The sequence below is a fragment of the Etheostoma spectabile genome, chromosome 23, assembly GCF_008692095.1.
Source record: "Etheostoma spectabile isolate EspeVRDwgs_2016 chromosome 23, UIUC_Espe_1.0, whole genome shotgun sequence".
NCBI classification, from domain to species: domain Eukaryota; kingdom Metazoa; phylum Chordata; class Actinopteri; order Perciformes; family Percidae; genus Etheostoma; species Etheostoma spectabile.
This window is the reverse complement of record NC_045755.1, coordinates 6782574-6808917: the sequence shown is the minus strand read 5'-3', so window position 1 is coordinate 6808917 and position 26344 is coordinate 6782574. Positions and strand designations below refer to the sequence as shown.

Here is a 26344-nt window from a genome sequence, read left to right as displayed (position 1 = left end):
CAATGTACCGAGGCCACCTCTTGAAGAAGGTCTCGGTACGCTTGTTTGGTCCGCTTTTGGTGCACACCAGAGTTCGATTGCCGTGTTCTCACCTGCCCAAACAAACCACACCAGCGGGGCAAACAAACTCTAGTTCGATTCAACCGAACTAAAGTCTGTTGGTGTGAAAACTCTTTGAATTTAAAAGGTCTCCTATTTGAGTTTTGCAATAAACAAATATAAATTTCCTTTTTTTGTTCTTGCTCAGCCACTGTTAACAAACATATTGTAGCCGTGAAATAATGCCAGATTTTGATTCTGTGTCTCATTTTGGCGTCTCTCTAGATTGCAATAAGTTTTTGCCAGTGAAAATTTTCGCAAGAGAAAGTGTGGGGGAGGTAATCTCAGAACACACAAGCAAACAACACAAAAATGAGTTCAGAAGTGCACAAATGGAAGCAGAATATCTGAAAACACTGTTAGAAATGGAGCTTTGATGTCTAACTGAAAGACCCTACGGCTGACGCTGACGTACTTAAACTAGCTAGATTAGACTTGGCGTCAGCAGTTGGCAGAGAATATTAACAACTTCAAATGGCTTCACATCTGACTAGGGTTTGCTCCGTCTGTCAACATCTTTGGGGTTCAGACTGATTGTTGGACAAAACAAGCCATTCAAAGACATCACCTCGGGCTCCGAGAAATTTCGATGGGCAGGTAGGGTCTCGAGAAGCTCAAAAAAAATACAGCCTTGTTCAGGGGCACCTCGGAAGTAGCTGCCTCAGAAGCCACAGTAGCCATAAGCAGAGTCATTATGCATCTTTTGGATTTCTCATATCCCTCAAAATGTTTCTCCAGCTGCCTTGGTTTGTGACCCAAGCTGATTGAAAATTTTCAAACAACACCCTGTCCTTCTGAGATATGGGCAATATTTGAAAAATGACTCCAAAATTCTTCCTTGCTTGGATGTGAGGATAAGCAACAAAGGGGCACATCATGGCTGGCACATTTCTTCTCCTGATGGGTTGTTTTATTGTGAAATAATCATCACAATACACACAGTACTGTATGTGGCTCTACAGTATGCATCAGTGAGTGAGTGTGTGTGAGTGAGAGTAGCAGTAAAAGCAAAAATCTCATTACTGGCTTCCACTGAAGCCACGTTCAAACAGCAGGTTGCTTTGCTAGCCAACAGAACACTGCACATATTGGGCCATCTCTGCTGTATCATTATATCATATCAAGTTAGGCTCAGGGAGCTCCCTCATTAGCTCTCTGCTGGTCTCTCTAGCTCTTGCTGTATAGAAAGCAGCAATAAAAGAGGGAAAGGGAGCAAGAGAAGCAAAGATTGAGACCACAGCACGATCAACTAATGAAATTATTTTTCAGATTGTGGTTTCATTTAAGGGGGATGCAGCTGGAGAGGAATGTATGCCATCCCCCAAAATTAGCAGTTTTCATTTGACAACGTAATTTGACAGCCAACATTCATCTTAAGCACACATTTGGAGGTCTGCCATATTGAATTGCTTTGTCTACTTAGTGAAAATAATATGTAAAAGAGATAATAAAAAAGACAGAGGAAGACTTACCATCCATTCATGGTGAAATCTCTGTAGAGCATCCTCTTGCCTACCTCCTTCCTCTGAACTCTCCGAGGAAATTCCAGGTGCGTGAACTCATTTCCTAACAGGTGAGGCTGCATGAAACCCTGGAGAATACAATGATAGTCTTCAAGTCAGTCAAGCGGCTAAATGTGTTGGATCTTCCTTCACTTCACTCTCAAGCTTGTAATGGAATTTTAAGGCTGATTATAGATTGTAGAGTAAAACAATTGTGACCAATTGTGGCACAGACTGTTGTGATTAAACTTGGAATTGGATTGAGAGATAGAGCCTATACTTTCCTTTTTTAACATTAAAAATGCCTTAAATGTGCCTTAAGTTTGGTTATTAACGAATTCTACTGAGTAGGATATTTTACAGTTGAAAAATGAACTTGTCATTGCTCTCTAGTGGAAAAAGTATTTAACGGAGAAAGTCTTAAATTAACTCACCTCTCTGGCATTGCTGTATGCAACATTTCTTATTATTTACTTGCAGACATACAGTGTATACTAACAGATCAGTGATAATATCAGCCATGCTAATGGCTCCCACTTTTTCTTAATATATGATACTGTACATGGATATCTGTGTAGGAAATATAGGCAGAACAAAAGCAGTTGGTAGTGAACTTTGCTTTCAACTAAAAAGGGAAACAAGAGTTTATCCAAACGTCATCTTTGTAATGTATTCATGAAATGAAAAGCAAACCTGGAAGCGTCACTGCTTATTACCACTGACTATATAAAAGGTCAATCATGGCCAGCTATTTTCAGCTGTTGATTTTCCCTGTTGCACAGCTCTAGGAAATTGAAATTGATGGACTTCAGATGCCTTGCTGATTGTGTTGCTTATTGTGTGAACACATGGTGAGACACTGTGGCTAACAGTAAGCACTGATCCTCTAGGCAACTAAATAAACTGACCTGGCTTTGTGTGACTAAACTTACTACATATACTTGTCAAGATTCAGAAAGCACTTCATACTAAAGACAATAAAGACTATGTGTCATACAGCCCTACCCTTTTTAAGAGATAACACATACACACTCTTTGTATTTCTATATCAAAATTAATGGTACTGTGTTTTCTTACCAGGAATTGGAGTCGCTGTCGTTCTGATTCTGGTGTAAACTCTGTCGACATGGGAATGATGTCATTGTTTCTAATAATGATAGCCCTGCAGCGACACAAAAATTGGACAAGTAATGTACATGCAACCTTTGCACTGAAAAGAAGGTCTCTGTGTGTTGTCACAAACTGGCCTAGGGAGTGTGACAAGAAGGGAGTCCGTGCAAGAGATTTACTTAAAAGTAAATTTTTAAAAAAATACTTCAAAAAAAGTATTTTAAAAAGTGAGATTTCCATTTGATTATAAGGCAGGTTGAGGGGATATATAAATACTGTCAAAGAATCAAAACAAATTCATGGAAAATGCACACAGCCGTATTCAGAACATCTCACCCTTTTTTTTTTTTTTTAAAGCTTGTACACGTTATAGTAGAAACCCAAAATAAAAGTACAAACCTGAAAATGAGCATAATATGGGACCTTTCCAACAGAATTTTTATTTTTAAGATGTAACACCAAAAGAAAATAAGCTGTAGAAAGAAAGAGACAGGGCACCAGACCAGCTTTTAAAGCATGGAAAGCTGACTACCCTCCAATGTCAGCCAATTTCCTGCTGAGGTTGGCCAGGACAGTGTCCAAAACAGTGAGAAAGGCGTCACAATGTACTGACATCATATGTTTTTTGGGTTCCTCCTTTTACTACGGTGTGATTATTTCCGCTTGCTTTACATACTCTTTCATATAATGGACAGACGATAGGTATACACACCTGCTATCACCTGCATTCGCAACGTATAGTTTTCCTAGCAGGTAAACCACAGTGAGAGCTGTACACCCTCCTGTGATATTATAGATTTGCTTCTCCTTCTCAATCTGGGCATCCTGGGAAAGGAAGAGACAGTTGTCAATCTTTAATGAAGCATCACTTAAGAAGCACAATAGAAAAACCTCCCACAATCCACCCACATGCAACAGTAAAAGTCAAAAATCCACACTGCAAGCAGCCCACACAGGCACAGGGAAGGCTTAAATACATAGTCACTGCCTTATTCTATTCAATCATAAATATGAAGACACAAATATAGGGAGAAATAATCAAAAAGCAAGCAAGAAGCAAGACCAGAAAAAATCAGATGATGTGCGGGCATCGTTGCAGACTATTGATCGGTTTAACCTGAACCTCTTGTTGACCGCATGTCAGTAAACAAGAATTGTTTGTGCATGTATAATGTCGACAGTGATATGTGAGAGGGCTTGCATATTACCTTCGCATGTCAAGGTTTAAAAGGCTTTATACTGATCGTACATGCACACACTCAGTGTGTTTTTAACCCCTCCATTCCATGCTTACTATGTATTTGTTACTTGTAATTCTGCAATTCACCATCTACAACAGGGATATAACCACATGCATTTTTCTGCTTTCTGAAACCCTGCAAACAGAACTCTCTGATGCAGTCATAATCGCCTACAAAGAATGTCAAATCAAATGGAAGAGTGCTTCTTTTTACATGAGGGTGGCGTGTGGTGCCAATCTGGGTACCGCAGCTCGAACAGTGTAGACTGTTTTCCATTGCCATCTAGTGGTAATACTGCATAGACTTTGGTTTCTACAGACATTCTCTTCTCAAAGCAATTTAAAAAAATCCTACGAAACAAAACAGTGGAAGGGAAATTTAAAAGGTTGGGATTCTATTAGTAACATAAAAAAGTACTTGGCCTCTAGCTGTTTCTTCAAAAGCACAGAATTTCAGCTAAGTATTTTTAATAAAAAAATACATGACTTGAGACACTTTTAGTCAGATGCTGCCTTTGAACTGGAGCACCAGCAATCTGCAGTCTAATGCTTATGTGTGTGGTTAAGTAGCATTTGGCCTGGAGCCATGATTTCATAAGCCAGATGTCAAAATACACTGTAAATAGAGATGCTAAAGATTTTGGTCAGAAAATTTAGAAAAGGGGTGTGTGTTGGTAAATATGTGTGCCTTTTTGCCCTCAGGTCAGAATATTAGTGTGTGTATAGCATATGTCATAGTATGATAGTAAAAACTAATTCAGCATTTGCTATCAGCTTTTTTTAAAATCTGTGCTCATTTGCATTGTCTTGGCTCCTTCACTTACTACATATGTGTAATTTAGGCCTGTGTTTAATGTGTGTGCATCTGTACTAACAGAGTGAAAAATCGTGTCCATGTCCATGATCCCAATAATCTGTAATTATTTTTCTTGATTAATCACCCAGGAAGACATATTCAATTGTCTTGTTTGAATTCTAACCCAACAATATTCAACTGACTATCAGCAAGATTTAACAAACCAACAGACATTTACATTTGAGAAGCTGGAACCACTTATTTTTCTTTTGCCATCTTTGCTTAAAAAATGACTTAAAAGAGTAAATGATCATCATATCTGATTCAGATATCTGTGTGTAGATTCACATTACAACTTTCAAGTAGTAAATAATTTACAAAGCACGTGACATGTCATAGCAGCCGAAATAACTAAAGGTGTAGCATATTGATTATTATATTGATATAATATGCTCGAAGTGTGGAACTCCGGATTGAGGAGAAAGCGGAACTAGTGCAGGCTATGAAGATGCTGATAACGGGATGATGACAAGGCAGGTCTGTAACAGAGGTCAGACAACTGATCCCCGCGAGAAAATAATGAAAAATTGTTTGCAACCTTACTTTAAATTTCTCGACAAAAGACTCTCAGCCCAAATCATAAAATGTTAATGATGCATGACAGTGTGGCTTTGGGTGAGTATGAAAGCTTTCATGGCCGATCAGGAGGAGTGGGCTTAAGTTCATCATGGCCTTGCTGCACCATTCTCTCACCATCTCTTTGAAGGCGTTCTCTATGGCTCCTATCACCAGGCTCTCATGCTGGATCTTCTTCTCAGTAAAGAAGCGTGGCGGAGGCGGGGTGTTGCTCGGGGAACCTGGTGCACCTGAGGCCCCGCGCAGAGAAGCGGCCCGGGTCAGGGCTCGGTGAGGGCCTGGGGTGTTTCCCTGGAAGTAGGGGTTGTTGTCGGGCTCCTCGCCCAGGACGGTCGGTGGCAAAGAAGCAACGTTACGTAGGATCTCGATGACGGCCTGGAGCTGGCAGGCGATGTGGTGCTGCAGTAGGCGGGAGGCGACAATTGCTGCACCTGAGCCAGCGTGGCCATCGAACAAGGCCCAGTAGTGGAACACCAGTCCTTCACTGTCCTGCAGACACATGCATCATGCATATCGAATTAATAGCAAGTGGCAACAGCATGCAGTAGCACAGAAAATTACACATTCAACCACACAATCCTGATCAAAATGATAAAGGACTGTTTTTAACTCAATAATGAATATCTTCACACCCACTAATCTGTCTGTCTGCAACTGCCAGATCAGACTTTCCACAGAAAGGCTCTAGAAGAAGATCAGCATTTAGACTCATTTCTTATTATAAAGTCAAATTCACTAGTGGGGCTTTTAATACCCATAAACAATGTTATATAAATGGAGTCTGAAGTGTGCCACAGAAAAACTACAGACTCATTTATATATAAAATAAAATGTTGTGGCTGTCCAGAAACATCTGTCTAAACTTAAACCACACCCAGATGTAAGATATTTTCCAACTAAAAATAGCAATTTCTGTTATGACTAATAAACTGTTGCTACTTGCTATAATGACCACTTTACAATCTGGTGGAGCCATTGTACCAAATGTTATGTTCTAGAAGGCGCTGACCTCTCCAGTTGCCTCATTGTCAGCTCTGCCAAATTTGTGCTGAATTTTCTATTTTACAAAATAGAAATGACTTGTGCTTTGTGTGGTTGACGTGGACAGTGATGTCATGTGACTAAGAGGCTCATCAGGATCGGGAAATCAACTTGCTAAGTCTCCTGCTGACGATGATAGCTTCATGCCAATCAACTGCTGACTGTCGTCGGCAGCCAGCTTGTCAGTCAAGTTTTCAAATGGAAACATCAAAGTAAACACGGAGGAAAAGATGGAGAAGATGAGCTTGAGCTAGCAAGACGATCCCTGTGGCCATCTCATGACTTTGAGTCGCTCATCAGGACCAAGACATCTCACCAAGGTTTTTTAATGTTAAGGTAAAGACCGAGGGAAAAGGTGAAGATGATGGTCAGCTACGACCTATGACTACCATCCTGACTACGTGGACAAGCAAGACCATCTCTGTGTCCATCTCCATCTCTACATCAGATCAGACACCGCGGCAAGCGTGGATGAATTAAACACCAACTGCAACTTCTCTGCTGAGCATCCTGTGCAGACACAATCTACTTCATGATGAATCATGCTCTAGTTGAAGGGGCTGATGGAATACAATTTCACTGGAATTGTACCTCATACCATTTCTTGGGATTATAACATCAGAATAATGGGTTTTCAGTGGAAATCTATATAATTCAGGCAGGACCATTTCTCCCATGCTGTGAACTAAAACAACCCGTCAGTCCTTGGCAGCGATGGACTGTATTCCAATGAAAGCAGGGCGTTGATGGGAAACACAGCTGGGTCATAGGTCACCTCTTTCGATAAATATGTGACTAAAAATCAAGCTGTCGAGACAAAGATTATCTTACTGCCCTTTTTTTATTTCGAAGTAATGGGAAATTGTATTTTAAATTCATCTTTGTGCTCATAAAGTATAGAGGCAAATGATTGATCTAAATCTGACAAAAGTAGGCAAAAGTCCTCCTTCAACTCATCATACATACCATACTCGGGCTGAAATAATGTAATTTTTAAAGCACAATTTGACATCTGAAAAAGAAATGAAATGTAAATCTTAATGACTAATGCTGCTGGATGGGCTTGTAATATGTGTGAGGGAACGCTGGGAGGAGAGGCCCAGGAGAAAACATCATGACTCATCCTGTTGACTCAAGTGTTCGGAGCTGCAGAGAGGCCACCTCTGTCACGTCTGTGCCATCACACACTCTGCTTTGTACTACCTGAGCTTAAATACACTGTATTTGTCAAATAATGTTGTTGTACATCCTGCCCCACTAAAACTGTACCAGGAAATGAAAAAAATAAGAATTACACCACATTCCCTAACAGGCTTCTGTGCAAGCATTCTCACGCAGTGCAGTGGGTGTAACCCTGGAAACAAATGAGTTTGGACGCAAACATTTGGGACTTTTGAACATGACATCATGATCGTCTGTCTCAAGGGCTTCCTCTGAGAGCAGTTTTGTGGCTGATAGTCAATTAGCGGAGGTTGCACTGACTTACTGTACATGTGGTTTAATAAAACCTACTCCCACCAAAGATTATTTTACCTAAAACATTTTTTTCTCCTTAAATGCTATGTTTTTTTCCTAATGGATGGTTACCTTCTTAAGTATATTGTCAGCTATGGCTGGGTTAACTCATTTTACACAATTTTAGTTTATTTTATGAAACCAGGATAGTCCACTCAGTATCAATACTGTTAAAAAAAAGAAATGTACACTGTATACCCTTTGTGCATAATACTAACTCATTCAAAGGAGTGTATATTTATGTCTGCTTACCTCTCCAAGCTTGCTGTGGTCAACACGGAGCCCCAGGCCCTCTCCATTGGGCAGGGAATTGCGTCTCTTTGCCGTGGGGGTCTTGCTGGGTGTGGAGGGAGGGCAGTAGCTCATTGGCCTCCTTCTCGCTACAACCACCTCGCAGCAGGCCTGGTCTTCATTCAGCGCACTCTTACCAGCATTAATCACCCTGAAACAAAGGCAGGATGTATACAGGTTCACACTCATATTGTAGGCTTTGACGGTTCGTCCGATACTCAGATGTCTTTATATAAAAGTCACATTTGGCGACATACTTTTGTCATTCAGTTTTTTCTAGATAAAATGTTGCAACAAGCAATTGATGCACCATTTGCTGTGGTATCCCAGTCTGACAGCTGTGGTCCGGTTGAATGAAAGCCAACATTTGATTTTGTTGGACGAAACGGCACTGCGGTCTTTCATGGTAATTATGGCTCACTGCAGGATCCCAACAATTAGTCAGAGCCGCAGCCTGAGGTTTCTTTCTGTACACACAGTGAAGCAGCTGGCTTTGTATGGTACATGTTCCTGATGAAGATCAAACACGAGAGCTTTGTTTGTGGTATCTGCTCTGCCGGGAGTGTCCTGATGCATCAGCACAGTCACTTCTGGGAGAATTAGAAGTCTTTGTTTGTGTGCAACTACATACATGCCCAAAGCCCTGTGTGTGTGTGTGTGTGTGTGTGTGTGTGTGTGTGTGTTGCCTTCATCTTCATCTTTATTTGTCCCTGATTTAACCAGGCAGACCACAGAGACGGAAGGTTACAAGGAGAGATGAGACCCAGTAATGATACAGTAAAGGACAGTCATGCAGTAAATGTGTAGTTTGCATAAAAGTTTTTATATGATTTTTCACATTTCTGTATTTGACAACAATTCTTTTTAAATTACTGCCTTGCTTCTTTTTTTAATAAGCTACCTGAGATACAAATATGAGCAAGGCGATGGCCAGGATTTGAAATATACTGAGTTGGTCACCCCCCCCACACACACACATACCCCACCTATTGTCAAATACTCCAAATTTTTGGCTAGACACCAACAAAGTATGAAAGTGTTTTTCATTGTAGCTTGTGATAGCTAATGTAATTGGGCTACCAATAAAAAGTAAGAAAATAAAGACTGTGGAGGCAGCTCCAATGAGACTGGCCAGTTTCACAGACGCCTCTGGAGGGGGATGTGAATGTGTGTGTGTGTTTTTGTGTGTGTGTGTGTGTATGTGTAAGAAATTGGCATGCCTATTTATAGACACAGACTGTGGATGTTTTCTGCTAGGTAGCATCAACGTCTGGTTCTTTGTCTTAAATGCAGATAGAACAAAAAAGACAGGAACAGGCTCATGTAGAGATACTTAGCAAAAGTGGCAATTCTGCTTGTATTTATATAAATATGCAAATATGTATGCACTTAAGCATATCTGGATTTTATACTTGCCTTTTGCTGTTCCAATTATAATTGTTATTTTTGTGTTTCAATTGCTTTTTTAACAATGGCTAATGCCCATTTAAAGCCTTTTTGAATTTGAGAGAAAAACAAAGGGAGTGAGAGAAAGAGAGATATATTGTCTCGAAAGCTTTGTGTAGCGGTCCATTTCCATTGCACACCATGTAGTACGTAAATGGGAGGATACCAAATAAATAAAGGACTTTCTATTTTTAACATGGTGGCGATGTTAATTTGTTTGGCCATTTGGCTTTAATGGAGCTCAGCGAATGATGGATGTTGATGGAATTGGATTGTGTAATTGATGGAGTATTTGACAATGGGTGGGGTATTCTTAAAGGAAGACTCCAATAATATTTTCCCATCGCTCCTAGTTAATCAACTGTTTCTATGCATTCACTTTTTAGTAACCATTAGATATATCCATGCATTCACTTTTCAGTTAAACAAATCAGAATCAGCATGTGTTTCACAAGCCAATCACAGCATGACATCCCTGTTTTAAATCTGGTCTCGACCTCTAGTCATGTCAGGACTAGAGTGGGACCCACCTCCTCCCCTTCAAACACTGGTTGTCTCAATCCATGATACCCCGGGTCTTTATCAGCTGACCGCCCCCTTGGCACTTTTGGTTTTGTCCCCTGTGATCTTTCTTCACCACCACCAGTGTCTAGACTCCATCGGGGCATATGTCTGGGTTTTGCTACAACTTTAAAACATATTGTTACGATGGAGTCTAATATCCAAAGACTTTGTACTTTGGGAATCCTGTTACCAAGCAGCCCCTTTTAGTTTTCATTTCTTTTCTTTTTTTATGTAAATGGAATTTTTGTCTGATAAATGTTCAACACAAGACTTTTATTATTCACAGGATGCAAATAATTGGCCTCATTGTGAGTCTTTTTAAATTTGGTATTTGTTATAACTGTGCTAACAACACCCATAAAGTGTGAACCAGTTGCCATGTTAAGTCTTGTGGTATCAAGGGAGCACCTGAGCTAAAACTGGCACTACTTTGGTCAGAATGGGTCATTCACCATGCATGCGTGGTATAAAAGTCATCATGTCCAGAGGGCGGGTCCTCACTATGATTACACAGCTCTGCTTTAAAACATAATACATATTGCACCCGTAATTATAGTAGAAAATACCTCTTGAGTTATTAAACACATAACACACTCTGACACATTGACTACTTTTGAGCTCATGATAAACAATTCCAGGAAGTCTTTGTCAGCTTCATCGAATCTGCCGTCAACAAACAGTAATCTGATGACCTGAGTATGTGTGTGTGGGTGGGTGTTTGCGAGTGTCTGTGTGTGTATGTGAGTGTGATCATGTCTTGCAAGTTGAACATTATTGTGTATAAAAAAATACATGTTTATTAGAACTCTTAAACCCTAAAACACTTACAGTCCTCATGCCTCTTGACTACAATGTGTTGAATGAGTGCAATCAATAATGGATCATTCTGTGCTACTCTATTTCATGGTGGGTGCAGCTGTTGCCATTGTATGTGTGTGTGTGTGTGTGTGTGTGTGTGTGTGTGTGTGTGTGTGTGTGTGTGTGTGTGTGTGTGTGTGTGTGTGTTTGTGTGTGAATAAAAATGCTCTTGCATCTAATTTGTCTTTATTTCCCAATTTGCAGGATGAGTCATTTCATTTCCCTGCCAATCTTGTTTCATTCGGAACAATTAGCTTTCCTCCCATTAGGAACAAAACCTAATTTCCCCCTCCATTGTCAGACATCTAATGCCCTCTTTGTTTCTTTACCCTTGGCAACAGATTCTGGGTCAGACATTGGCCCCAAGGATGAGATCATTATTTGGTGAAGCACAATGCTTTTTAGCTTTGCCTCTGTTTGACATAATCAAAGGAACACTAACATCGAAAGAGCTGCGATACTTAAAACAATCGCTCAAAAAGTCAAAATTTAGCACTTTTTCTTGAGGGTTTTGGTCAAGATTTGCACTACCACCTGAATGAAAGAGATACAAAAATAACACAGCAAAATGGGATCACATCAGGAAGGTGTCTGCTGAACAGTCAATTATGAGCATAACAACAAAATATTTAATTGCTCAATTCCTGGTGTCTGCTGTGTTGTGAGCAGAAAAGAGTAGAGAGTATGAGAGACAAAGTGGGAGGTGTAGGAGAGGTGAGAGCCAAAACGGCTAATGTAATAACAGCAAAGGAGGCTTTAATTACAGATGAATGCTGGTATGAGCTGACCTTATTAACGACACCGGTCCCAAAGAGACACTTCATGCCATCTCTGAGTATGTGTGTGTGTGTGTGTTTGTGTTATAAAGATAGAAATGAAAGAAAAGCAAGGTAAGCTGTAACCAAAAACCAGATAAACAGTTACAGAATTACATTATTAACAATATTATTATTATTATTATTATTATTATTATTATTATTATTATCTAGTGTGAGAGAAGAGAAGAAAGGACTGGATATTTATAATAATAAATGACTTAGAGGAACACCCTTAGAATTCAAAATGAGAACAAACTTGTTTCATAATTAACTGATCAAAAGATCTTGACTTAATGGAAGAAATATTAATGTTGAAGGAAAGCAGTAGTAGATTCACAGCTATCTAGGAGCAATTATCATTAAAGATCTAAGATGGCACCCTATTTTTACTTTGTCATTCTGGAGCTATGTGATAATTGGTTGAGTAGCAATTAGTTCCTTCTTTTTCATTGTTGTGTGGCACCCCGGGCTACACCCAGTAACATGAATAATCGTAAGTCAACAGCGGTATGAATGAGTGTTTAGTTACAGCTAACACCTTGTGCAGATATTAAGGGGAGTTAACCTGAAATACAACCATGTACTGTATGTAGTTGGCTATTAATAAACCACCGCCTACCTCACACTAACAGGGTTTTCCAGAACTTTTGGTCCTCTGCTATACTACAGTATGCAGCAACTAACTCTTTACTTGAGTGCGTTAAAGAAGAGCCAGCAGTCTAAAGTATAGGCTATCGAGAGGCTATTGCCATGCAATCACACACTGAAACAGCTATAGCCATAAATAGAGCACAGTTGTTGACTAATAACCAGATGCTGCTGGTACATTAGAGAGTGCATCATCCTCTTGCACGTGAATACCAGCTTGAGCTCTCTGGGTGGTGTGATCAGTTGGATGAATGCTCTCATCCATGTCAGTGTAAATATGACACAAAGCATGGAGAACAAAAGGATGCTGCATGGATCCACAGTCACATTGGAGATGGATGTCAGTCACAACAGGTGCAGGTCCTAAGACCTAAGAGTGTGTAGGGAGTGTGTATAGGTCTACCTGCCTGCTTTCGGAGCGAATCAGTGAGATGAACTGTTGTGATGGACTCATGCAAGCACATGGGCCTCAACAAGACTAAACGCTGATGCTTTACGTTGCATGCCACTGTGATGCCACCTGGCAGCTGCCGTTACTTACTCAGCGTATCCGGTGGCCCACGGCAATCTCCTTGTTTCCTTCAGGATGAGGATGGGCCGAGCTATGTGGTCCGCGGAGCACTCGATCTCATCCAGGGACAGTCCCAGGAACTCGGGTCTCATATATGGGAATTTCAGCGGCAGCTCGGAACCAGTGTTGCCCACTCCGCCGGAGTTGCCCCCGGACATGATACCGCCCATGAACCCGGCCACTGCGGACTTGACCCGGGTGAGCATGTTTGTGGCGCGTCGCGGCGGAGTGTCCGTCGGCCGGTGCGAGGTGCCGCGGCTGCCTTTTCCCGGATTCCCCCCCAGCTCGGCCGCGCGGGTCGACGACAGGCTCGATGGAGAAGAAGACGGAGGAGACGGATGAGGAGGAGGAGGAGGAAGAGGAGAACCTCAGATGGTCACAGCTTCATTCATTCAGCGTGGAGACAGCAGCAGGAGGAGAGGGGTGATGTAGACAGATATGCATTAGGTAAAACCCTGCACACCCACGGAGAGTCATTGATAACAGATCGGCCGTCGTGAACGCGGAAATACAGAGAAGATTAACGGGTCATGTGATGCAACCATGGATGCACACTGCAAAAAGTGTTAATTCCGTATAGACTCCAGGTTCATATGGAGTTATTGAATTTTAAAAGCATACAAATTATAATATGCCCAGTGATGTGACCTTCGAGATTTTCAGGGATCAACTGCAACAACAGTGGCAAAGAGTCATTATTTTAAGATAGCTTTATTGTGAAAACAGCAGGCTGCTCTACTACACTGGAAACAAGTTTACATTATTGAATATTTAGTTAACAAATTACCTTTTTTTAGGGTTCCTGAAATTTCCATTAATTGTAGCTTCATAATGTATTTTGTGACTATTTAACTTGTTACCCTGCCCGTCATTCAGTAACAGTTAGGTTGGCGGAGGGATATGACGTTGAGATGATGAAGCACGTTTTCCTATTGAGTTGTTAGACTCCATCCACGCCCCAAATTACTTGTATGTAATAACGACGAGTTAATAGTTAACGCTAACAATGACTAACGTCACATTATTATAACACATTTTAACTCATTAATGTAAAATAAGATTTCAACGCTCAGTAGGCTACAGCAAGGGCGTAAATTTGGGTTCAGGATTGGGGGGAGGGGGGAGGGAGGGGGGCAAGCTCCTCACTATTGAGCAAAATTAGAATTGGAATTTTAATCATTCTGGTGAATTTGTCTGCATCAATTTATATTGCAAATGTCTTTATTTGTGTAAAAGAAATTAAAATAGTCTTTTGGAGTGGGTTGAACAGGCCAGTTTTGATAACCCCCCCCCGTAAACTACACCTATGGACTACAGTAAATGCGACTGATATTTTTTGCAGTGTAGGAGCCGCAAAGATTGATCATTCTCACAGTGAGTGCTGTGGTCAGGATGAGCAGCTTACAGCGTCTGACAGCAGGTTAAAGATAAGCCTTTATACCAGCTATAGAAACCCATAGACTGTATATTATTAATATTAACAGTCTTTGTAGAAACCCTGCCCCTAGATTGTACAATAATGTCATAATAAACGAAATAAATATTATAGTACAATGTGACACTTGATACCACACTTACATGACGGTTGGCAGAGGCTATGTCAGGAATTATTTTGATGATTAAAAGGAAAAGGAGTTTGTCTTTTTTTTTTAAATCCCTGTGGAGGAAATTTAGGGAGCCACCCGAGGGCGTCTCCTGTAGCCTATTCCAAAGTACTTTATAAAGGCTAGGCCCATCTGTCCCAAATAAGCAGCCGAGGAACACTATTGGTAAGAGGAAACATTTCAATTTGTAATACAATGGAAATAATTAGTTTTATAAATGTAAAAAAAATGTTATTTTTACTGTGTTATTATTATTAATCATTGATACATATGTTATAAACATATTACACTGCTTATTATTGTTATGATTATTCATAAAAAGTATTACTCTTATAATACTTATTACTTTTGTTTTGTTTGACGTTAAAGGCAAAAAATAATACCTAGGAAACTATTTTGTATTTCCTAAATTGGGTTAATAACTTATAGGGTTATGTTTTTATTATCTGTTAATAAAATATATGTCTGTACATAATGTTCTCCAGCATAGTTTCTTTAATTCGCTAGGTGGGCCCCTCCAATGACCACTTATATTTGGGAGAAGAGCTGCACAACTTATTAACATTTACTCCCACAAACATGACAGGTCATCACAGTGGAAGAACCACGTTATTAATGATTTACAAAATTAACTAATTATTAATTAATTACTAACATTTATAACTTTATCATGACCTATAGAAACCCATAGCAAATGTCATGACTGTGGGGAAAACAGTGAGTGTTGTAATACTCACTCAATCCCAGTAGATAGAGCTGTTACACAACAGGTTTAACCTGATAACTCAATGACTGTGCAAGGTACCAAAGTGATTTTTGTTACAGTGTTATTTCAGGAAATCCTTCAAGCTATGCTGTGTTATAGTGCTATTCTGCGAAATAATAACAAGAAATACTACCTTGAATAGGTCTTATATCAATAGCTCCAGGTCTGTCATATCAATATTCTTTGACTTTTCATTGAGGAACCAATTGATTCTTTATTGACAACTCTCTGACATTGTTTGTGTCTTGTTTTATCTATGTAATTGGTTCAATTCAAGCCAGGCATGTCTTTTTCCTAAGGGTTAGGAACAACAATAGGAACATAGCTGGATAATGTTTTTGGATTTACATCATGTTCATGTAAAGATACAATTGTGCATGATAAAGATCATCTCACTTGTCCCATTACCTGAACTCTTTAATGGTCTTGCTTTGATGTTATTGCACAACACGGCATTTCAAAGAAGTGCAGTGTCTGACAATAAACACAAGTGAAGTGTTGTGTGCTTCACTGGTACTGCATGGTCGCTGTTTGGAAAAGCCAAACAGACTTTTGTAATGTATATCTCTACCTTTGTTGACTCACGTGTTGTAATTAATCAAATGCACTCCAGACATTCTAATAACCTGAGATTATATTAGAAGGGATTTTCTTCCCTGTCATTCGCAGCATCAGAGGGATTAGGAAGTTCCTACATTGCCTCAAGACATTCCTTTTGGTTGTTTTTGTTTTTTTCTTTGTAACATTCCGCTTCTGGCAGAACAAGTAGTTCTAATGAATAAAGATAGGAAATTCTGTAGTGTGAGAGCTGTTGCTTGATGTGCTTTAGTAATAGAAAGAGGTGGTGCACACTATAAAAAGACGAACAAAACATTAAGAATAAAGACACTGAATGAATGACTTAAAGCACATTGACCTGTTGCACAAAAACAGGTCAAATGATTGTATAATGGTTAAAGGGTTTGGGTTTTCTCTCAATGCTCTCATTGTGTTGTTTTGGCCAAAGCCAGATGCTGTTTTTAACAGAAAAAACCCGCTGTACACCAAACTACTCTGCACCAAACAGCAGACAGACACAGTGAGCCACTAGCTGGAGATTCTTCCCTCAGGACTTAGGTTAGGTCACTCAGGTTAAAAGCTTGAGCAGAGCAAATATTTGACTTTGCCAGTTGGCCAGAAACACAACATAAAGGCTAATGTTGCTTATCTGTATCAGCTGGTTGTGTAAATAAGAAACGGTTTGGTAATAAATTGCTATATGTCAATTGTGTTCACAGATGCTCCTAAAAAGCACCCAAAAATAATCAGTGATGGCAAGTTAAAGAAATTATTCTTTAAAAGAAACATGTGCAAACTCGTCAAATTTTACAATCCAAGACAGTCCTTTCAACGCCACAGTGTGTTGCCCATGTTAGGGCATGCGTGCAATTATAGCAAAATGCCAAGAGGAAGTTTTCTTTGTGGGGGAGTTAAATGTCAGGGGCCACTGTTATTGCTAACTTACGGCTCGGATGAAAGTATTTTTGTTTTACAGAAACATAACCAGCTCATCAACTACCCTTTCCCAAAAGCTCTTCCAAAACTCCATTTCGTCAAACGTACCTTCTTGTCCTGTGGCTTTCAAAAAAGTCAAACAGGGTGAACACAACATAATGAAAGTCATCCATGGATCAAGTTTCAGCCACCATATCTCCGTCATCACTTGGGATTGTTGTATTTCCCAGAAATTTAAAAATGTGTTCTTTCAGGGAAGGATGCCCTGGAATTTTATAGTTTTAATTGAAGCAATAGTTGTGTGTGTGTGTGTGTGTGTGTGTGTGTGTGTGTGTGTGTGTGTGTGTGTGTGTGTTAGGCGCAGGGGCTAGGATTCCTATTTCCAATCAGCGTTGTTATTTTGAAGTGTGTCATAATTATCAAACAAAATCAATAAATACAATACACATAGAAAAAATGAGGATGTGTAGTGTGACTTGTATGTTGCTGAAGAGTAAAAAAGAGAAATGCTTTTGGCCCGCCTCCTCTGAGGAATATTTAAATCCACTCTTTTCACCAGCCGTGTTTCACTCAGTGTGCTTGGCTCAGCCCCAGTGCACTACCTCACTGGATATCACCACACTCAAGACAACATAAACAGAAGAGTCTACTCACCATCCAACTACCTGTCACATCAGGCCAAGCCTCATCTGACCCTGCCACTCATCCCCTCGGCCTGGAAAAAACAAAACAAATAGCAATATAAAAAAGAAGAAGAAGAAGAAGCAGCAAAAGTAACTGATTGCAGGACCCAGCAAGGAGAAGAAGAAGTCTAAGTTTTGGTGCTTGATTCTGGTGAAAATGATCGTGTGGGCAGCCTTGCTGATGTCTCATTGTTGTTTGGGTCTGAATGGAGCTGCAGAAGAAAACTCAGGACTGGAGAGAATAGAGAAATGTGGTACCAGGTGTTCTCAGGTAAAACTGCATCCTTTGCAACATTAAAAACAAACCAAGACACAAACAGATTGCCTCTGTAAATATAGTTCTATCATTAGATTAGATTAGATTAGATTCAACTTTATTGGCATTACACATGTACAGGTACAATGCAACAAAATACAGTTTAGAGGGTCTAGAGAGCCTCCGGGCCGCAGCTAGTGAAAGCGCCGCCACACAAATTCCTCATATTACTGCTGATGAGGTTACTGATAGTATACAATAATACTGCTGCTCATTGTGTAGTTCACAACAGTTAAAAGAAATGTGATGTCTATCATAAGTTATCTGCTACTACTACCACCACCACCTGTATAGCTACAACTTATTCTACAAGTAACAACCATTGTGCACTCTTTCAGGGGAAAGGGCTCTAGTGAGCCAATGCATGACACATACCTCTTCCTGTGTGACTTAACCATTTGTATGAGGATACATAATGCAAAGGGCAGCAGGCATATTTAAAGGGGGCTAGTGTGTAGTCCACAAAGACTATAGTATTTTTCTTGAAATCCTATACAGTATTACTCAACTCACCATTTACTCAAGCCCAAGAAGGAAATCAAACCAGCTGCAAATGTACTTTGGTGGAGACTGATTAGATAACACACTCACCTTTCTACCGTAGCATTACTCCTCTTTCAGACTTATGAACTCTCTTACGTCTCTGTGTTGCATGTTTACAATACCTCCTAAATAAAGAACAATTGGAGTATTTACCACATTTAAAAAAGCCCTGAAGTCACTTCCTACATATTGTCAGTCATCACTGGTGCATGAACACAGGGCATATTTCCTGTCTGATAAATACACAAGGTTGCATTCTACAAAGTTTTGGAAGTGAGCCTAAGCAAAGTGCACTTGATGACCCTGGTGATGCACTCTGTGTGAATGCTGTCTGCAAATTAAAATCATATAAGGTTGGCGCAGGCTCTTGTTGCAGCTGGAAACATTAAAGACAAGTTGAGTAATTCATTCATAAATAGGTTTACCGCACGCTTGGCTGTGTTTGACCACGACAAACTGCATCAAAAAGACAAACAGGTAGTGTTTTACCTAAATGAGCAATGAGGATGTAAAAAGCTCCTGGTTGTACGGGAATCCCCCGATCTGGAGAGCTGTTACCTTTGTTCACTTTGTTATGAATGACTTTATTAATGTAAACTACCTATTCAAAAGGACTCACAGAGAATAGTAACACTGTGTTTTACTTTCTCTCTCTCTATCTCTCTCTCTCTCTCTCCTTGCAGGGCCTTGACTGCAAAACCAAGCCCGACAGTGAGTATAGACATACACTGCAGCTACATCACATCTGCACTCATGCATGCAAACAGGACATGATTCTGCACAATAAAGTAAATAAATACAAATTAGTGAGGTTGCCTATGAAATTTCCTTCAGTGTTCAGAGTTGCCTTTAAGGCAGGGTTGAAAAAGCCTATAAAACTTGTTGAAACATAAACCATTGTTGAAAATCAATCTGAAGAGTGCCTCACCTCTCATATGGTATGAAAAAGGCCAGCAGAGCCCGTATTGCCTGATGAAACTTTCCAAGTTTCATGTCAACATGTCCCTCATGATTCCCATCTTATTTTAAATCTGTCCTGACCTTCTCCCTTCTCTGTTGGTTTGGAAAGCTTAACATCAAGTCCAAAACTGCACTAAACAGAGTTGTGCAGATGAGCAACAATATATTGGGTGTCCAACAGTGCACATTATCAGACCTGTTCCATGGACAGATAGTCAGGAAAGCTAATTTTATTCACTCCGACAGTTCCCACCCCTTATTCCCTGAATTTCAGTCCTTGTCGCCTGGCTCCTGTCTAAGAAATCTATCTGTAAGGAGTAACAGGTACAAGTACTCCTTTATACCTGCAGCCTTTGCCTTAGGAGTCTTTTTTGATCTCTTATCTACCTCATTTTGTCCTCTTTCTTTTCTTTCTTTCTTTATTCCTTGGTTGGTTACATATTCTAGTCTGTTGACTATGTGTTGAGGATGTCAATAAGGTTGATAAAAGGGGTTGGTGATGTAATGTAATGGATGCTGATGTTGTTGTCTTGTACTGGTATTATTTGTCCTTGTACTGTTACGTTTGTATTCCAGTTGGACTGTGTGTAGAACTTGGGTTATTATATATTATGGATTTATGTGTCTTGTATGTGTTTATACTTGCTGCACACCTAATTGCCCCTCGGGGACACAACGTTGAAGTTGAAGTACATCCAATTAAAATAATAACCTGATATATTATTTTAACCCTGCCATGCAATGCACAACTGACAGTCAACAAACTGAGCAGAACCCACCCAGAACGTGTGTATTTAAAGATCTAAAGAAGAATCTTGATGTTGCACGTGATATGTTAAGTGCATGACAAACCATGATGGAGGAAATGCTGTTGTTTGCTCTTCTGAATAAAGAATAGAAAAAGACAAAACACACAGCTAAAAGATTTTTTTCACATTTGGAAAGCACAGTTTATGCTTGATTTGACATGGCAGTCTCTTTCCGTGGAAGCATACACACAATGTGACACTTTATTGGGATGGTGACAGGAGAAATACTCAACCAGAACATAATAAAAATGTTGGTATGACTTACTGTTCTGTGACAGGACAACATGATTGCATCAGTATTTTCTAATTAATCAAGTATGTGTCAGTATGGGCCCTGAAAGATGATGTGTGATACATATTTATTCTCTGTCCCTGTCCCGTGTAGATTGGTTTCCTCCTCCGTGTCAGGACCCCGCTGAAGGTCTCAACCCGTCCTCTGTGTTCCACAACATCAGCCTCTCCACAGTCTTGAGTTGTGAAGGGAGGCAGAAGTGCTCCTTACGCCTCAGAATCAAAACCACATTACAACTCACTAGTATGTAAATGTTACAACTCTATATTTCTAAAATGCTTTCATATAGAAAAACAGTTTGGTTGCCACTAAGTTGTTCATCTAGTTGACCTTTCTTTCACAATGAGCATTTTGAAATGTTCTGTAATGAACAGTTACCACATAAGCAAGTGGTTTTTGAAATGACAGATTGAGACATTCCTATGTGACTAATTGGGTTTAACAGGAACATGTATGTAGTTACTGAAGCTATTGTACAGTTTTACCTTAAAATGTGAACTACATCCCACCAGATTCTTGTAATACGTGTTTAGCCTGCACCGTAAGACGAGACATTCGAAGGTTAGCCATTGATTAGCCAGGGATCAGCTGGGTTTTGCAGAGTTAATTGTCAATGGACAGTAAATACATCCAAACTGTAGACTGGCTGCCTTTTAAACCACAGTGTGCTGTGGAATTGGAGTTGTTTAAATGTCAATCTTTGACAGAGCAATACTAAGTAATGCAACAATTATTTTTTTTACAAACAAATGTCATCAGCATGACGTAAAAGATGTAAAAGCCACCTTAAAAACTGAATTTGTTTCACCTAAAAACACCTTACATTACCCCATTACAGATACGGTGATGCAGATGACTGCTGTAGGAATAGGGTCTACACAGTAATGGGGCCCCTAGCCTGCAGTATTTATATGTTACTATCAGTGACTGCCTGCTGTTCACACTGTCTAGAATTTATTTTCTAGAATTCTAGTATGTTCTTCATAACTTACCCTCACACTGACAGAAGGTGTAACTCAATTTATTCAACTTTGTCATAATGAGTAAGTTTCAAATGCACACATTTGATGATACATTTACATGTGTTGGGGAAAATGACCAATGACATTCAGTGAAGGAAGTCTAATTTACTAAACTAACTCATTTGCATGATGACTGATAATTCCATGAGGCTTCTGCTTCTGCGTCATGGCTGTATCAATTGCCGTTTTCTGTTCCTGATTTTGCACTTCTGATAAGGTGTAGGCCAAAACTCACATGCTGGCAGATATTTGCAGCACAGTATACTCATTTCTACGGATTTCCTTATTGCCTGGGTTGAGATGGGGAAATCCCTTTGATCCTGATTGATACTTTAGTCCACTCCGGCAATATAATTTGACACATACTTTTCCTTCCTGTATGACATCAAAGTTAGGCTGAGTCACACTGAAAGGCACGAATGATTAACTAGCTGGTCAAGAGTGACATTGTGTTTGTATTTGACCACTGTGCCTTCAACCCACCTTCTGGCTTCTGACTTTGATATATTTTTTCTCTCCAGAGTCCATACATGGTGTGTCCATCTGCACCGCCACCGCAGGGATGATGGTCAACTGCCAAATGTTCACCTTCAAAAGAGCGTCAAGAAAAAGAATGTCTGGAAAGCAGGTACTGTAAACTTTTCTGTTAGAGTATATTTAAAAAAAAAAGAAGACAAAATGACATTGCCAAAACATTAATCAAGATATTTTTTGTAACATCTGTTGAGTTGGCTTTCATTTCTCAAATTCTTAAGTACACAATTTTTCCATATAAAGACAGAAAAATGTCAGATGACAGATAAGTAATGACTTCTAGTTTAAAAAGGCAATCATTCTGATATTTGTTGCATTTTTATAGATCTTATTTAAACTTGAAACTCTCAAAACCCAGACTAGGACAGGCTCTAATTTAACAATGAAAGTCTTTTTTTTTTTAGGTTGATACACATACAGTACAGTTTCCACAATGACATTTCTAAACGGCAGAAGTGTGACAGTGCGTGTTTTTATTTGCCCTTTTCCTGAAGGTAATAGTTGAGAATGATTGCACCGACATTTCTCCAAGCCAATATGTGCAAGTGACAGTGAAAACTGTGCCGAACTACTGTGATGTGACCTGGAAAGGAACTTATGACGCTCCAGGTGAGACCATGTGCCGTATTTGCACAATAATGCAAACACACACTCATGGGAGGACAAGTGTTAACATAGAAAATCAAACAGCTGAAGATGGATTGTATTACATTGTAAATAATTTAAGTCAATAAATAGTGTTGCGTAAGCTCCCAAAAATGTCCTTGTACTTGATTGAAATCCCCATGGCAATCAGTAGTCCTTTTTACCTTTGTCCACAGAATGCACCAATGAAGATTTGCGAAATAATGTCCCAGAATGCATCAGTGAGTACCTGTTTGTTTCTTAAACCATTGAGGCAATGCATCATTTTGTCTAACATACAGTATTATAAACCAGTGGCCTGCAACCTTTTTGCCCATTAAGCTTTTAAAACAAATCTATCTTGTAGGTCGCATGTGTCAGTTAGCCCTAGCAGTTAAATCAAAGCGTGACTTTCTCCACTGGGATTGTTTTGTTTGAATTCATTCTAGAGGCCTGAAGAAGTAACACTATCCAGTATTTAACAAGAAAAAAGCAAAGATTGAACATAAGCCAGGAAGATTTGTTTTTCTGAACCCTCAGATTTATTTTGTGGCCCCTAGCTGGTACCAACACTGAGGCTGGAAACCTAATTTTGGCCCTCACTGTTGGGATGCAGGGGATTAGAGGACCCAAACACAGGGAGCAGGCAGGCAGGCAAGGCAAAAGAAAGTTTGAGTTGAGGATTTATTAGAACGCAGAGTTCATACAAACAAGGAGTCCCAAAATCCAGCAGGCAAAAAGCACAACAAGAAGTTCAAAATCCGGAAACTGGCAGAATTCCCAAAAAAATGCAATAACCAGAATACAAGAAACAGGGTTGACAACACACACTGTGACATGGAACACCATAACAGGAAAACAATAATCTGACAACGGACAAGAGGAACACAAAGACTTGATACAGAAGGTAATGACGTAACATGAGGCAGGTTACACACGGGCTGGGAAACAGGTGAAAGACATCAGGCAATCACAAGGGTAGGAAAACTAAGGCAGGAAGTAAAACTAAACAAACCTTGCACAGAAAACAAAACTATCACAATGAAACAGAACATATACAAGACAAGATATAACACCCAAACCATAACACTCACTTGTACCTATGACCAAGATGGAAATCTCTCACTAACATTGATCTCTATCTCATTCAGCTGGTAGGATATCATATGATGTAAACCCAGAGAGGAAGGAGCTGAGTGTCACTGTGTCAAACATGCTGGAAGATCACGACTACCACCTCCGTCTGTGCCATAAGGATTTCATCTGCGTTGGCACAGGGGCCAACACACTGGTTAGTCCCTCAGTTTGTTGGAAACTGAGAATCAGAATGACTTTTTGTGTTGCTATATACATATATGAATAAGTATTCACCACTTCATGAAAGAACAGTCTTAGTAGGGATGCTCAGTAACCTTTTGGGAACTCTCACAGAATCTGCCAGTGAAAAGAAATGTGGCTTCATTTGACTCAGGAATCCCCAACAATCGTCAAACAGAAACCCATGCTTACAAACATGCATGCCAAAGAAAGATGGATTACTGTTGTAAAGCTTTGTTTACCTTCCAGATAAAGAAGGGGGAACCCGTAAAGAACGCCACCCTCCCATACTCCCGACCTTTGCCCTGTCTCTGCATTGAGGTAAAGCTTCTGCCAACACTTCTGGTTATGAGCACTTTTTACCTGTTTCTACGATCACTTCTAAGAAAAGGGATTGAACTTTGCAAATAAATTCCTTTTAAAGGGTTGGTCAACTGTGATGGATGCTCCGAGAGTCCAGGTCTGCCCCTTTAAAGACCGTGAGTTCCTTGATTGTTTTTAGTCACAAAAAGTGAACCAAGCGACTGCTGTAGTTTTTCAGAACTGATACCATATGATTTATAAAAGATTGTGACCTCCCTTGCTCGCAGGTCTCGAGGACCTGTGGTCTGGCATTAACTTTGACCCACTGGAGGAGACTCTATCATGGAAGCCCGTCTGTCCAGTGACTGCTGTGGTTGTGTTGTGTCAGAAAAGAGAGGACGGTGTCTGTGTGGATTTGCCTCATGCCTACCAAAATGTCAGCAGAGAAAAGGTACACACAACAATGTTGAAACCACAGTTGTGTTTCCCTTGCTAGGTTTCTGGTCAATAATCACTTGAAGGTGGTGTTTACGTGATAAGCAAAGTACAAACTAATTTGGGCAATGTCTCACTCAATGACTAAGCCCACTTTATACAGAGGAAAAATGTATATATGTATGTTATGTATATGTTTCATCTTGTACACATGGCAAGATGTCAAAGATCTTGTGTTTACATTGGAACATCAAGCGTAAGCTCATGTAAATGTTGATTTAGACCCAAATACAGTAAAGCTTATCCTAACACTTGCTGCAAACAGTGCAGTTGCAACAACAAAGGGAGAGCCTGCGCACGTGTAAATCCTTAAAAGGAACTGAAATTGTTTAGAACAACTGAAATTGATTGGAGATCGTCATTGGACAACACATGAGGCCATGTCACTTGAGAAGGGAATTCTCTATATAGCCAATAGACGAAATCCAGCTTACCCATAAAGAAACTAAGTCTGAACCCAAACAAAACCCTATAGAGTCTAGTCAGTCTGACCTAAACTAAATACTTAAAGTGTTGCTTTGTCAATAACTATTTCATCAATCTTTGCTTTACAGATATCATTTTCTAAAGTGGATCCACACCCTCAGCTGTGCATGAAGGTAATGATCACATTTTCCCTTTGGCACTTCAGGAGTTTCACTGTAGAGAAACAATGGGGTTGATATAAATCATAATATTGTTACCATAACATATGACTAGGAGTCAAATGTGGACACTATCATGTCAGATTACAATCAGGTGACCTTTTCACCTGCTGTGGCAACTGTGCAAATGTTGTTTTATGAAGGCAGCATATCAGAACTTGGGTTCAGCTCAAATAACTTGGCTCTAGGTTCAAGGAATAATTGAATTTGTTGGGAAATATACTTATTCTTTGCTTAGAGTAGGATGAGAAGATTAATATGACTCTCATGTTTGTTCGTACCTTAAATATAAAGCTACAGCAAGCAACTGGTTAACTTAGCTCTGCTCAAATAAAAATAGCTTACCTACTTCGGTCAAAGGGTAACAAAATTGACCCGTCAAAACCTCGAAAACTCAATATTTAACATGTCATAACTTATTTAAATCAAACCAAAGGACAAATTGCATGCTGCAATTTTATTGGGATTTTTGTGCCGGACTATTTCTTGGCTGGGTAGCCTACATTAACTTCCTTAAGTCTATCTGGTTGCAAGCTTCAGAGGTGATGTTAGGCGGATTTTGTTACATTTGGACATAGCCAGTCTAGCTGTTTGTGACAGGAAGCCAGATACTGGTTCGCCAGTTAGTCAACATAAGCTACAAATTGACCAAGCTAGAAAATGGAATATAGATTGCAATCAACTGCCTTGGTTTGTGAATAATGCATTTTGTAGCATTTTGTCTGACACGCTAGTTTATTTCTATATAAGGACAACCCGCAGTGTATTATCACGCGTTTACAGCAATGTTACTATGGTAACCA

General features: G+C 39.8%; 2 protein-coding genes and 1 long non-coding RNA gene across 3 annotated transcripts in view; 2 read left to right on the top strand and 1 right to left on the bottom strand.

The window, feature by feature from the left end:
- LOC116673046 (protein phosphatase 1H) overlaps window positions 1–13716 on the bottom strand; it is a 22979-nt gene extending 9263 nt beyond the window's left edge. The window contains exons 1-6 of the mRNA XM_032505150.1: window positions 13106–13716; window positions 8192–8381; window positions 5501–5872; window positions 3424–3536; window positions 2679–2763; window positions 1572–1690 (exon numbers count right to left, since the gene is read on the bottom strand). Of these exons, the coding sequence (XP_032361041.1) occupies window positions 1572–1690; window positions 2679–2763; window positions 3424–3536; window positions 5501–5872; window positions 8192–8381; window positions 13106–13341 (1115 nt within the window). The 5' untranslated portion in view covers window positions 13342–13716. The remainder of the gene's footprint in view (window positions 1–1571; window positions 1691–2678; window positions 2764–3423; window positions 3537–5500; window positions 5873–8191; window positions 8382–13105) is intronic.
- Window positions 7907–26344, top strand: part of LOC116673054 (uncharacterized) — a 21738-nt gene continuing 3300 nt past the window's right edge. Inside the window, exons 1-2 of the long non-coding RNA XR_004327722.1 lie at window positions 7907–7920; window positions 16722–16729. This is a non-coding gene — a long non-coding RNA (uncharacterized LOC116673054). The remainder of the gene's footprint in view (window positions 7921–16721; window positions 16730–26344) is intronic.
- The window catches only part of il17rel (interleukin 17 receptor E-like), an 11975-nt gene continuing 3207 nt past the window's right edge, over window positions 17577–26344 (top strand). Inside the window, exons 1-11 of the mRNA XM_032505149.1 lie at window positions 17577–17953; window positions 19225–19252; window positions 20696–20845; window positions 22146–22252; window positions 22653–22767; window positions 22980–23024; window positions 23934–24073; window positions 24349–24420; window positions 24524–24578; window positions 24690–24853; window positions 25452–25496. Of these exons, the coding sequence (XP_032361040.1) occupies window positions 17840–17953; window positions 19225–19252; window positions 20696–20845; window positions 22146–22252; window positions 22653–22767; window positions 22980–23024; window positions 23934–24073; window positions 24349–24420; window positions 24524–24578; window positions 24690–24853; window positions 25452–25496 (1035 nt within the window). The 5' untranslated portion in view covers window positions 17577–17839. The remainder of the gene's footprint in view (window positions 17954–19224; window positions 19253–20695; window positions 20846–22145; window positions 22253–22652; window positions 22768–22979; window positions 23025–23933; window positions 24074–24348; window positions 24421–24523; window positions 24579–24689; window positions 24854–25451; window positions 25497–26344) is intronic.